This window comes from Macrotis lagotis, chromosome 1, assembly GCF_037893015.1.
Source record: "Macrotis lagotis isolate mMagLag1 chromosome 1, bilby.v1.9.chrom.fasta, whole genome shotgun sequence".
In the NCBI taxonomy this organism is placed as follows: domain Eukaryota; kingdom Metazoa; phylum Chordata; class Mammalia; order Peramelemorphia; family Peramelidae; genus Macrotis; species Macrotis lagotis.
In genome coordinates this window covers 492,983,974-492,996,100 of record NC_133658.1, presented here as the reverse complement: position 1 = coordinate 492,996,100, position 12,127 = coordinate 492,983,974, and the positions used below count along the sequence as shown (strand labels likewise).

The 12,127-nt window shown below is 34.4% G+C and overlaps 1 protein-coding gene across 1 annotated transcript in view; it reads left to right on the top strand.

The window, feature by feature from the left end:
- Positions 1-764: 764 nt before the first annotated feature.
- Positions 765-12,127, top strand: part of RIPK4 (receptor interacting serine/threonine kinase 4) — a 59,148-nt gene continuing 47,785 nt past the window's right edge. The window contains exon 1 of the mRNA XM_074213841.1: positions 765-1,049. Coding sequence (XP_074069942.1) covers positions 868-1,049 — 182 coding nt within the window. The 5' untranslated portion in view covers positions 765-867. The remainder of the gene's footprint in view (positions 1,050-12,127) is intronic.

The following is a 12,127-nucleotide window of genomic DNA, read 5'->3' as shown; positions in this document are numbered from 1 at the left end:
CTATGTGAATTTGTCTAGCATTTTATCAAATTCTAAGAAATATTACCCCTTAATTCTAATTTAATAATGAATAGTCTCACTTGGTAGAGTATGGAAATATTGCCTAGTTTATGAGACCATCAAAGTCATGAACCTAATTATTTCGTACCAATTTCATAGGCCTCCTTTAAGAAAGCAGAATATTTTCAATACAGGAATTTTTTTCCCCTAAAGAGCAAAAAATATAGTTCCACTGTTTTTCTTCAAGACTCCTCTTAGATGTTAAATTAAGGAAAACATTTTTTTCATTAAGTGAAGTAAGAATTAAAGAATGCAGTGAATTTTTTCTTTGTCCTTGCACCGAATACAATGATCTCTATATGTTAGGCACTGTACATGCTGAATCAAATTGAATTAAATGAAATTGAGTTGAATTGGATATTGCAGTCTGCAGAACTACATTTGTCACTTTCATTCTCTGGGCTTCAGTTTAAATATGATCTCTAAATGAAAAGTTCAAGAGAATCCCATTTGTGATTGTAATTAAACTAAGAGTTTTCTAATTGGGCCTTTTCCTATGAATTTTTCATTTCATTAGGGATTGGATGAGAACAGTCAATATTATACTTTTCCCAACCTTTGTTCTGAAAAACCAAGAAAACTTTTTAGCATTTCCTGTTTGAATTGAAATGTGTCCTTCTGGTTACAGACACCAGACTCAGGCAAGTGGAGTCCAGGAAATGATGTCATAGCTTGGTTAATGAATACACCTGAGTCACCTGGGCTGGGAAAGAAGCAGTCTTCCGTACTCTGGGAGAAAGCAGCCAGGAAGTTTGGGAAGGAAAGGAAAGTAGAGAAACCAGATTTGGAGAATTTAGTTGGTAAAAGATGGAAAAGGAGAGCAGTTCCCCTTGGGAAATGGGGTTGCTGAGAACATTTGACTCCAGTGAATTCATTAGCTGGGAGAAGATCGGTTCTGGGGGATTTGGACAAGTTTATAAAGTACGACACATTAACTGGAAAACATGGCTAGCAATCAAATGTTCTCCAAGTCTTCATGTAGATGAGAAGTAAGTAACTTTAAATGACTTGTTTTTCTGAAAACTGTCTCTTCTATAATGTGATATTTAAATTTGAAATCTGCAAAAGTGATCGTTAGTTGCTTTGCCTTCAGGAAGACTTTTTATTTTTAACACTTAAAAAGGAGAAATTGGGTTTTGTTTTGTTTTTAACTTATACAATATAACTAGAATGTTTCAATGTTTAGGATAATTTTGTGGATTTTAGGGAATTATTTTTTTTGTTTGTGCTAGATTAAAAGTAAAGCTATTTCTTAATTATTTCAGGAGCAATAATAATTATACTTTCTGACTTTCTGTAAGTGGTTAGGAGTCAGTTTTTGCTAATTTGATGGTTTATCTAGACTATCCGAAATGTGCTTCTTGGTGCTTTTTTTAAGCTTAAACTAGAAAGACTTTTTGTAATTTAAAATACCCTTTGTAGTTCTAAGCACATAAAATCGGTTAATCTGGATTTAGCTAATCCCAAAATTCATAGTTAAAGACTTTTTTAAATTAATTTTTTATAGATTTTTTTCACATTGATCTATAAAATTTTCAGGTTGGTAAAGTGCAAATTTACACCCCCACACATGCCCAGCCCATATGAAGCACTTTAAAGAGAAAAAAAAGAACAGCCAGATATGAAATGATTATCTTAAGCATGTTAGAACATGATCTCCGAAGACAAGTTCTGGCTAGGGTAAAACAGTACAATGACTTAGTGTGTTTTGGAATGGGAGGTTTAAAACTTTTTTCTTATTTATCTTTTCTGTTTTTGTGATTTGTATCTTGCTTTTTGGACATACTAAAAAGTCAGTTTGCATAGACCTTTGAGTTATTACTGCAATACTGTATCTATAATCCTTTCTGCTACTTTTAAATATACTGTTTAAATACCAATTGGCATAAGAAGAAAATTACCATGTGGGCAACCATAGACTTGATTAAAGTTAAGTAGGCCTTTCTCCTGAAACTAGACATTTTAATGTTTGCTATCCATGCCTCATGACTATCTTGAGGCATTGGAGGAAAAAGAAGGAGATTTGGGGTAGGGGAAGGAGAAGGGCAGATTTATTATTGAGAATTTATGGCTGCTTTTGTTTGTAGATGTCACAATATCTAATCAAAAATCTAGACTTCATACCTTTCTGAGTAACATGTAGTCATAAAAATATTTCAAATTGACTTAACTTCTAAAAGTAAAATTGCCTAGTCGAATATAAAACTGCAAATTCTGAATCTTTGATGAGGGAGTTTTCAAGGAAAAAAAGGGCATTACAGATCTTTGCCTCTCAGTTTCTTCAACTAAAACAGACAATACCTTACTTCAATCTACTTCTAAACACATTAAGAATTCAAGAGACATTTTAAAAAATTATATATTTATTTTGAATTTTACAATTTTTCCTCTGATCTCTACTTCCTCCCCCCACCCCACCCCACCCCACACAAAAGGCAGTCTGTTAATTCAAGAGACATTTTTAAAGGGCTTTGAACCACCAGTCATCAAGGCCAGTGCTTGAACTAAGTTTTAGGGGACCCAATTAAAAGTAGTTTTATCTAAACTTTAGTGGTAGCTTAATTTAATGCATGAATTTTGTAGCCACTTTGAGAAAATCTTTTAAATTTCTACAGCACCTAGCCCCTCTAAAATTTTCATTCATACTTGAAGAAATTTTCTATTGGATCTGTTGTGACTTTTAACCAAAAACTTTGAACATAGGATGTATTAAAACTTTTAGAACAAATGTGACAAAAACTTAGCAAGTAAGCAAACAAGAAATAAGTTTTTCATTTTTAGCTTAATCGAAATAAAGGGCAAGATGATTTCAAAACTTGAAATCCCATGTATAAACTGGTTCCTCTCCTGATCTATATTGCTACTTCTACGAACCTTATTTATTCACTCAGCAAATATTTTATCAGATACTTACAATTCCTTGTACTAAGAGCAGTGGGGGATACAAGGAACAATTAGGATTTGATATTTTACAGCCTCAAAAATAGATATGCTGCTCTAAGTTTAGTTAATTGTTATTTGTTCCATGATAAAGGGGGTAAATATTTAAAAGCACCTTTATAAAGCATTTCTAGACTTCTAAAATGAGTTGTATTTATTAATAAATTCTGAATGTAACCAAGGTATTGATTTGTTGGACAATATTGTAGTTGTTATAATGGAATGCTTCTGGGGCATGGAGTAGCTTAGTGTATTGAGATAGCTGGTTAATAATAAATGATCAACAAACATTTATTAAGTGCTTCCTGCACCTTATAAATGAGCATAATTCAGTCCCTGTCCTCAAGAATCTCCTGATCTAATTTGGAAATTAGAAAAAGAAACTGAAAAGGATGGTGGGAGGGGGGGAGATGGGCAGGGAAGGTCTAGGAGGTGAGGTTTCTCCTCTTGGTATAGTCCTGTAGCCTTTGGTTAAAGTGGGAAATGATCTGAAGTAGAATTCAGAGTTAATTTCATTCTGTAAATGATAAGTTTCTGAAGAAAATGAAGTCCAGTAAGGTAGCAGGTTGGGAAATGATGAGGTGAGTTCCCTGCACATCCTCCTTAAATGGAGGGTCTGTGAGGTCCTTTCCAATGTCTGTCTTCCACCCTCCAGTCTGTGGGAGAGAGGGGCACCTGGGTCTGGTCAGGGGGAGAAGGTATGTCTCTATTTTGTAGAAGCCTTCATTCTACTGGGGACGGAAGATCTAATATGTGCACTCTTAAATGTAATACAGTCTTACTTTGCTGGCCCTCACTGCCTGGAGGCCAGGTAGGTTATATTTTCACACACACACTCCCCACCCCACCGGGGTTCTCCGATATCTTTGTGGGAATTGGGGGAGGGGAGTGTCTAGACTTGGCAAATTCTCCAGTCTGCACCTATTCTTTTTCCCTCAATTATAAGGAGTGGTCTTCTGCATTCCAGTAACATTTAGCCACTAACAGTGATGTTAGCTTTTATGCAAAAATATTTATTTCAAAAGGTATAATCACAAATATACATACTTGTTCTCTTAATTCTTGGGTGGTTTGCACATTCTCAGTGGGGGAAAGTGAGGGTGCAGAAAGGAATTATCTCAGTTCCTCTAGAGCAGAGTCCTTGGTCCAAGTCCAAAACTCCCCCTCAACCTCAAGCACTAGGCACCCTGGCATCTCAGGGCTTCCATGCCAGGCTGACTGCTGCACCTTTCTACCTGAATTCCTGGCCCTAAGGTTGTCACCGTGGCTCAGACTCCTGTATCCAGTGGAGTTTGCTTCTTGGCCCTTGAAACTGAGAAGGACAAAGGAAACATCAGAAACAAACACCTCTAAGGCTGTTTCTTGAAGCCAGAATAAAAGAAAACCAGATAAGTCGGTCAAAAAGTACCAATAAAACCTTTTTTTTAATGCACATAAGAAAACAAAAAGTACATAAAGTATATCGATATTGTTATTATCTTGTTGCATTTAGTGTGTATGTGTATATTATATATACTTAGAAAAATTATTTAATAAGTTCACGGTTCCTATTTGCATATGGTATATAATGTTTAAGTTCACAAAGAAATTTTAATTTGATTTTAGAATTTATTTAATTTAAAATTCTAATGCCAATCTTATTTGAATAGTGGAGAGCATATTTTTTATGGCAGAATTTGATTTTTATTAGGAAGAGTGAATAGAACTTTTAGTTCTGAGTTCATTGCATTTCCTGGGTGACTTACTGGAGAGAACTTCCCATTTAAAGCAAGTCACCTTGGATTCATCTGAGCATGTTGGGAAAAAAATTGTTTTGTCCTTTAACTAGAAGTCATTCTTGCCCTTCCCAAATTGGGCAGGTAGTGACTCGTACTAGGTAGTTGTACAGTTTTGGAGGTCAAAAGTGTTCTTAAACAGGAAACACTTCACTTGCAGTTTTTTAAAGAGCAAAAAAAGAAGGGCAGAATGAATTAAGTCCTATGTTTTTTTCTTGATTTTTTTTTTTCAAAAGAAACACTTGCAAGTTATTTACTTTATTACCTTAATCTAGCTTGTATTTCTCTTCTTAGGAAGGTTATTTGATTTTAACCTAAATAAGGTAAAGTGGCTGTCTTTCAAACCTGAACCTGAAAATAGTTAATCCCAAAATAGTGGCTAAAGAGTTTGCCGAGGAATAAGGATGAGCTGTGTTCAAGTCCCATCATTAACATTTATACTAACTGCAAGACCCTGGGCAAGGTCCTCAAATTATCTGTGCTCTCTGCAACTCTTAACACTATAAATTACAGAGAAAGTATCGACTTGTGCTAGTGAAGGTATTTTCATTATCTAGGAATGAAATCACAGGTTCAATACCCAACCTGTTTATAGGTTAATCTTGACTATTTTTGATAGTAAGTGCAATTTACAACCACAAATACCTATTGGTATAGTGTGCCCCTCTACCTGTGTCTAAGATGACTTTTCTGTTGTGGGAATAGAATTTCCCTGAACTGCTTGACCAGTCTTAAGATCCACAACTAAGGGTTAAGATATTGAGGGAGTTTGGTTGACTTTGTACTAAGATCAAGTGTACTTTCATCTGCCCAAGGCCACTTCAACACTATAGGACTTGTAATCACTTTGGTTTTCCTTAATGAATAGTTGTACTGAAAATGGTAACTTTTGCCCTTGGCTGCTTATCCCTGGGGTAGCAAGCAGGTGAACCAGGTCTCCTAATAGCTGTCAGACTGGCTCCTACTCCCCTGCTTCCCCCTCTTTCCCAACTTTAACTCTGGCTTAGTCATCACCTCCATCTCTGTGATAAGGCTTTGACCTGCTACCCCAGGGCATGTCATAATTAATAGAACTGGTCTTCTTATTGGTGTGGTATCCAGTGGAGTGCCCCAGGGATGTGTGCTTGGACCCTATGTTGTTCAACATTCTTCTTAAAAAAAATTAACTTATGCTGTTCAAATTTTTAACATATGCAGCTTAGTATTTTTGTTAAAAAATTGTGCTTGACTAAAGGATGAGATTGCATATTCAACAAATTTGCTGATGTGACAAACTTGAGAGGGATAGACAATGCATAGGAAAATAGAATAAAGATCCACTATGAAGAGAGGGCTTAGGGATGGAGGGCTAAAATTACTGCTTTAGATATTGGAAGCATTTCCATGGGAAGAGGGATTGAATTTAATTTGTTTGCAAGTTAGACAGAACCTGGAGCAGTGGGTGAAATCCATTTGTTTCTTGGTTGAATTCTGAGCATTTGTACTAATAGGAAAAAAACTCCAAATGTAAGAAAAAAAAATTCACATTATGGTTTAGCTATATTTTTGCCAAAGGGTCTAATCTAATAAGCCTGGCTAGTAAGGACAAGCCTGAGTAAACTGTGAGTTGTAACTAGAGTGTAGTCAAGTGGACAAACCCATTACTTGGACCTTTTCAAAATAGCTGTCATGGGAACATTTCTGAAGTTCTTTGGAAAGCTTGGGAAGAGTAATTGGACTGGGGGTGGAACAGAAAAATCTAGCTGAAAGGCATTATCTAACCCTCTTATTTTTTCCCTGTGTGTGCATGTGTGTTATGTGTATGTTTTCTAAAGGTGGTTCCCAGGTTTTTTCTTCTGAATAGCTCTTTGTTATACACGCCCTATTTTTTTTATCCTATTTTATCATTATAATACAATGCCCCCAGGACTCTATTCTTTCTCTGAACCTAAAACAAAAGCTAGATGAAGCTTTTCTAGAACAAAATCTTGCCTTTTCTTTCCTAGGTATTTTTTTGGGGGGTACCAAAATAGGAGTCACAATCTTTTAGGGCTGCCACTGACATGTAATCTTGATCAAGTTATTTTATGTCACTCACTCAATTTCTTCAACTGTAAAATGAGGGATTTGAAATAGATACTGCTTCAGGCTCCCCTCTCCTAACCCTAGAATTCGGTGGTTCCTTGTATTATATTACTTTTTTTTAAAAAATGCCTTGCATATTTTCACATTGAACATAAATCCTACATGATATTTACCAGAAGTTTATTGTTAATGTTATTCTGTTGAAGATTTTCCTATATCTGTTTCAGTTAAAATCTCACTTTAGTAGTTCCTGTAGGATTTCTCTGGGTCACCATGTTTTACTTCAAGGATAGAATATCAAATAGAAGCTTTCTTGTTTTGAATGAGACATAATAATCATTCACTTGTGGAGTATCCTCCTGTAGGTTTGGTGTTCAGTCCTGCCCTATTCTTTTTGATCCCATTTGGAATTTTCTTGGCAAAGATACTAGAGTAGTTTGCCATTTTCTTGTCTAGTTCATGTTACAGATGAGGAACTGAGGCAAAACAAGGTTAAATGATTTGCTCAGGGTATCTGAGGTCAAACTTGAACTCTTAGTCTTCAGACTTCAGGGATGTCACCTAGCTGCTCAGATAGGTTGGTTGTTTTTAGTGAAAACAGTGAAGTTAATGTTTCCCTTTTCTCCACTAAGTAATATATTAATTAGTTTACTGTGTAACATTTTTAAAATAAAATATTATTTTTGATTTTAAATCAATTAAATTTCCTAATCCTCTTCTCCAAAAACAATACATTATTTAAAAAATTTAAAAACAAAAGAGGGAGAAAATATTAGTAAAAATAATCAACATACTCTTAACACTTTCACATTTTTAAGTCCTCTACCTCTGAAAAAGGTAGCTGCCTTCTTTTAAGCCAAGATTTGTCAAGATAATTTCATGGGATTCAATTTTGATTGTTTTATTCTTGTTTTTCTTTTTTTCCTTATTTACATTATTGTAGTCACTGTGCTGCAATTTTCCCAATTCTGTTTGTTTGTTTGTATCACTTTATATAATCCTTCCCATGCTTCTATGTATTTATCATATTCATTATTTCTTATCATCCAGTAATATTCAATAAAATTTCATATTACCACAGTTTATTTAGCAATTCCCCATTTGATTGGTCTATACTCCATTTTCAGTTTTTTGCTTCTATAAGAGGTGAAGCTATAAATATTTTGCTGTTTAGGAGGCTTTTCTTTTTGTCATTGAATTTTTTCGCATAATTCCAAACTGTTCTTCCACATGATTGGATCACTTCAGTTTCACCAACAGTAAGGTAAATTTGATTTTTAAATTAATTTTTTCCATGGAAAAAAAAATTTCTGTTCTTCCATACCACTGGGGGGAGGGAGGAAGAAAATTAAAATCCTTCTAATAAATATGTTGTCAACCCTCCCCCCAAACTTTCACATTGACCAGGTCAACTATATATGTATATATGTAATAGATTTCATTCTGCACCCTGAAAACATGATCTCTCTGCCTAGATTCCAGAGGATGGGTAATATACTTATTTTATTATCTCATTTTTGAAATCATAGCTATTTAGAATAATACTTTCAAGGTTCTTTGTTTTTTACAGTATTATTGAATAAATATTTGGTGTTCTGTTCATTTCATTTCATTCTTTTAGCACAGTAGTATTTCATTACATTTATATGCCATAATTTGATAAGCCAATTCCCCTATTAATGGGTACCCCTTTAGTTTTCAGTTCTTTGACACTACAAAATGTCGCTATTAATAATCTCGTGCATAAAGGACCATTTCCTTTCTCTTTAAACTCTTTGAGATATAAATAATTTTTATTGCTGGGTAGTCAAAGGGTACGCACAGTATAGTCACTTTTATGGCATATTTCCAAAGCGCCTGTTTTCCCACGATCTCTTAAACAGTTAGTCATTCTCATTTCTCTCTCTCTCTCTCTCTCTCTCTCTCTCTCTCTCTCTCTCTCTCTCTCTCTCTCTCTCCCTCCCTCCCCCCCCATGCTAACTTTGCCAACCTGATAATAACCTCAGAATTTCTGTAATTGTGGAATTTCTCTATTAGTGATTTGGAACACATTTTAATAGTGATAGCTTGAATTCCTTCCTTATAAAGCTGCCTGTTCATACATATCCTTTGACCATTTTTTCTTGTTCATATTGAAACTCTCTCAGTTGAGAACATACTGTTTGTTTTGTTTTTGTTTTGTTGCCGGGCAATGGGATTAAGTGACTTGTCCAAGGTCACATGACTAGGTAATTATTAAATGTCTGAGATGGCATTTGAATTCAGATCCTCCTGACTCCAAGGGCGGTGCTCTATCCACTGCACCACCTAGCTTCTCCCTTGACCATTTTTCCAATTGAGGAATGAATTTTATTTTGTTTTTATAGATTTGAATTAGTTCTTTATATATCTAGGAAATCATGCTTCTAACACTGAAATTTGCTGCAGTGTTATTTTTTCCTTTGTTACCTTTTTCTCTTCTAATATTAGCTGCATCAGTTTTATCTGTGCAAAACTTTAATATTATGCAATCAAAATTGTCTATAATATCTTCTATGATCCTTTCTTAATTAGCTATAAACACTTACCCTATCCATAGATGAAAAAGGTAATTTCTTTCTTGGTCCTCTTATTTGCTTATGCTATCACCCTTAATGTCTAAGTTATGTGTCCATTTAGATCATATCTTGGTAGAGGGCATGAAATATTGGTCTAAACCTAGTTTCTGCCAGACTACTTTCTTACTATATTATGTTAACACTTTTTAAAAATCATAAATAAAAATTGCATTTCTTTTCATAATAGATGCTGGCACTTGATACCTGTTCATTCATTACCAAAAAACAAAAACAAACAAATCCATTTTATACTTATGGGGGGGAGAAAACTTTTACTTCAAAACTTGTCATGTGTTCAATACTCATCCTCACTTCAGTCTACATGAAGTCAATTCACAGATTTTTTTTTTAAGGATAATTGGCACCCTTTCAAAATATAGTCAAAACAATTATAAATAAATCTTGTGTCTATAGCATTTAACATCCATTCTACTTGACTTTTGTTTTTTAGGGATTTTTTTTTTGCAAGGCAAATGGGATTAAGTGGCTTGCCCAAGGCCACACAGCTAGGTAATTATTAAGTGTCTAAGTCTGGATTTGAACTCAGGTATTCCTGACTCCAGAGCCAGTGCTCTATCCAATGTGCCACCTAGCCACCCCATTTAATATCCATTCTAATAAAGAGTATGCTGGTAAAGAAATTTGGCATTAAGGTATTATCAACTACCACAAATTTGCTAACCTTTATTTTGCATTTTGGCTGAGACTAAATCAGAATAACTGACAGTATTTTCTATTTGCAACTTTTTAAAAAAGAACAAACAAAAAGTCTTCCAGTGTCTTTTAGCAAAGTCTGCATAATTGTTTCTGCTAAAATGTTAAGGTTACCTCTAATTTAATGTGATTTTGATTTTTTGAGGAAAAAGCTAACACTTTGTTTTGTAGACCTGTCATAGAAAAAGCTGGAAAATGTCTTCCACTGGCACAAAAGCCATAGAGTACAATTAAACTCTAAGAAACCTCTTCCCTAATTCCAACTCTCCATATCCAAGAAATGATGTCCTTCCCTTCCCCAATCTTTCTTTGATGGCTCTGTATATTTATCATTTCTTGTTTTGTATTATAATTATTTGAATTCCTTCTTCATCTTTCCAAACGGACTTTGAGAACAGAGATTGTACCTCAATCGTTTTAGAATTTCCAGTGCCTAGCTTTCTACCTTAAATGAACATAATAGATTTTTAAAACATTTCTTAAACTGAATAAGAGGGGGATCTTTTTTAAAAATCTTGTTTATTTTCCAAATAAAGTTCTACTCTTTTAAAAGTGGGACTAGATTCTCTCAAGGTTTCATTTACTTCCAAAAATTGTATTATTTTATGTATTGTGCCTATTTTCTGCCACACAGAACTTGTTTGTATGGTCAGATGTTTTTAAAATTGTTTTTCTGGTTTGTTCTTTTTCTTTTAAAAACTGAAGATAGTAAGCTTTGGGTCTGTTTTTAAACTTCATAGTTCCTTCTTTGATATGAATGGTATTTTCCATCACAAATCTTTTAGAATTATCTTTGATTATTGTACTGCTGAAATGAACAAGTCCATCTTAGCTGATCATTACCTAACATTGCTGTTATTGTGTACAAGGTTCTGGTTCTGTTCCCCTTCGCTCAGCATTAGTTCGTGCATGTCTGTGGAAATCCCATGCCCCATGATAATCAGGAATACCTGAGTTCAAATCCGGCCTCAGACACTTAATAATTACCTAGCTATGTGGTCTTGGGAAAGCCACTTAACCCCATTTGACTTGCAAAAACTTAAAAAAAATGAGAATAATTATTGTAAGATAATAAAAGCTTTCTATTTTGTTAGATAAAGTTTGTTTTCTTATGTTGAGCAGATTAATTTAGGTAATCATTTATCAAGAGCTTCTGAGAAATAATTCTTTCAGTTTTTGGTTCTGGAACAAAACTGAAAGTCATTTGATTTTTGAAGGTGGATTTTTTTTAGGGTTTTTTTTTTTTGTAAGGCAAATGGGAGCAAGTGGCTTGCCCAAGGCCACACAGCTAGGTAATTATTAAGTGTCTGAGACCAGATTTGAACCCAGGTACTCCTGACTCCAGGGCCGGTGCATTATCCACTACGCCACCTAGCTGCCCCAAAGGTGGATTTTTATAATGAAAAGAGCACTGGACTTGGGGTCAGAACTAGATTTCAATCCCCTTTCTTCTACTTACTTTTAGATCTTGGGAAGGTTAGTTAAATAACTTGATTAATTAGTTAATTGAGTCAGTCTCTTTTATTTTTACAAAATGAGGCTAATACCTAGCCTACTTCTCAAGATTTAATCTAATAATCAAATACTATGAAAGAACCTAGTCTTGGCAATAATATTCAGGATGCTTGTATAACATATATAATATATTATTAATTTAAGAATGAGATTAAATTTCAGCAGATGCAGGCATCATCAGTTCTCATGGTTCCTACAATGATTCGTTATTTTTTTTAAAAATCCATTCCAGTCTTCCTCCTAATTAGAAGTCATTATCACCTCCTATATTGTATTTAATTTCAACCAGAAATAATATAGACTCTAATATAGAAGGAAAAGAATGAATATTTAATGTAATTTTAATGTTTTTCTTGCCGTCACAAGCAGTGGGGGGGGGATGATGTTTGAGTTACCTTGGGATTAAAGTTTTAGAAAGACATTATTATTTTTTTTTTGCAAGGCAAATGGGGTTAAGTGGCT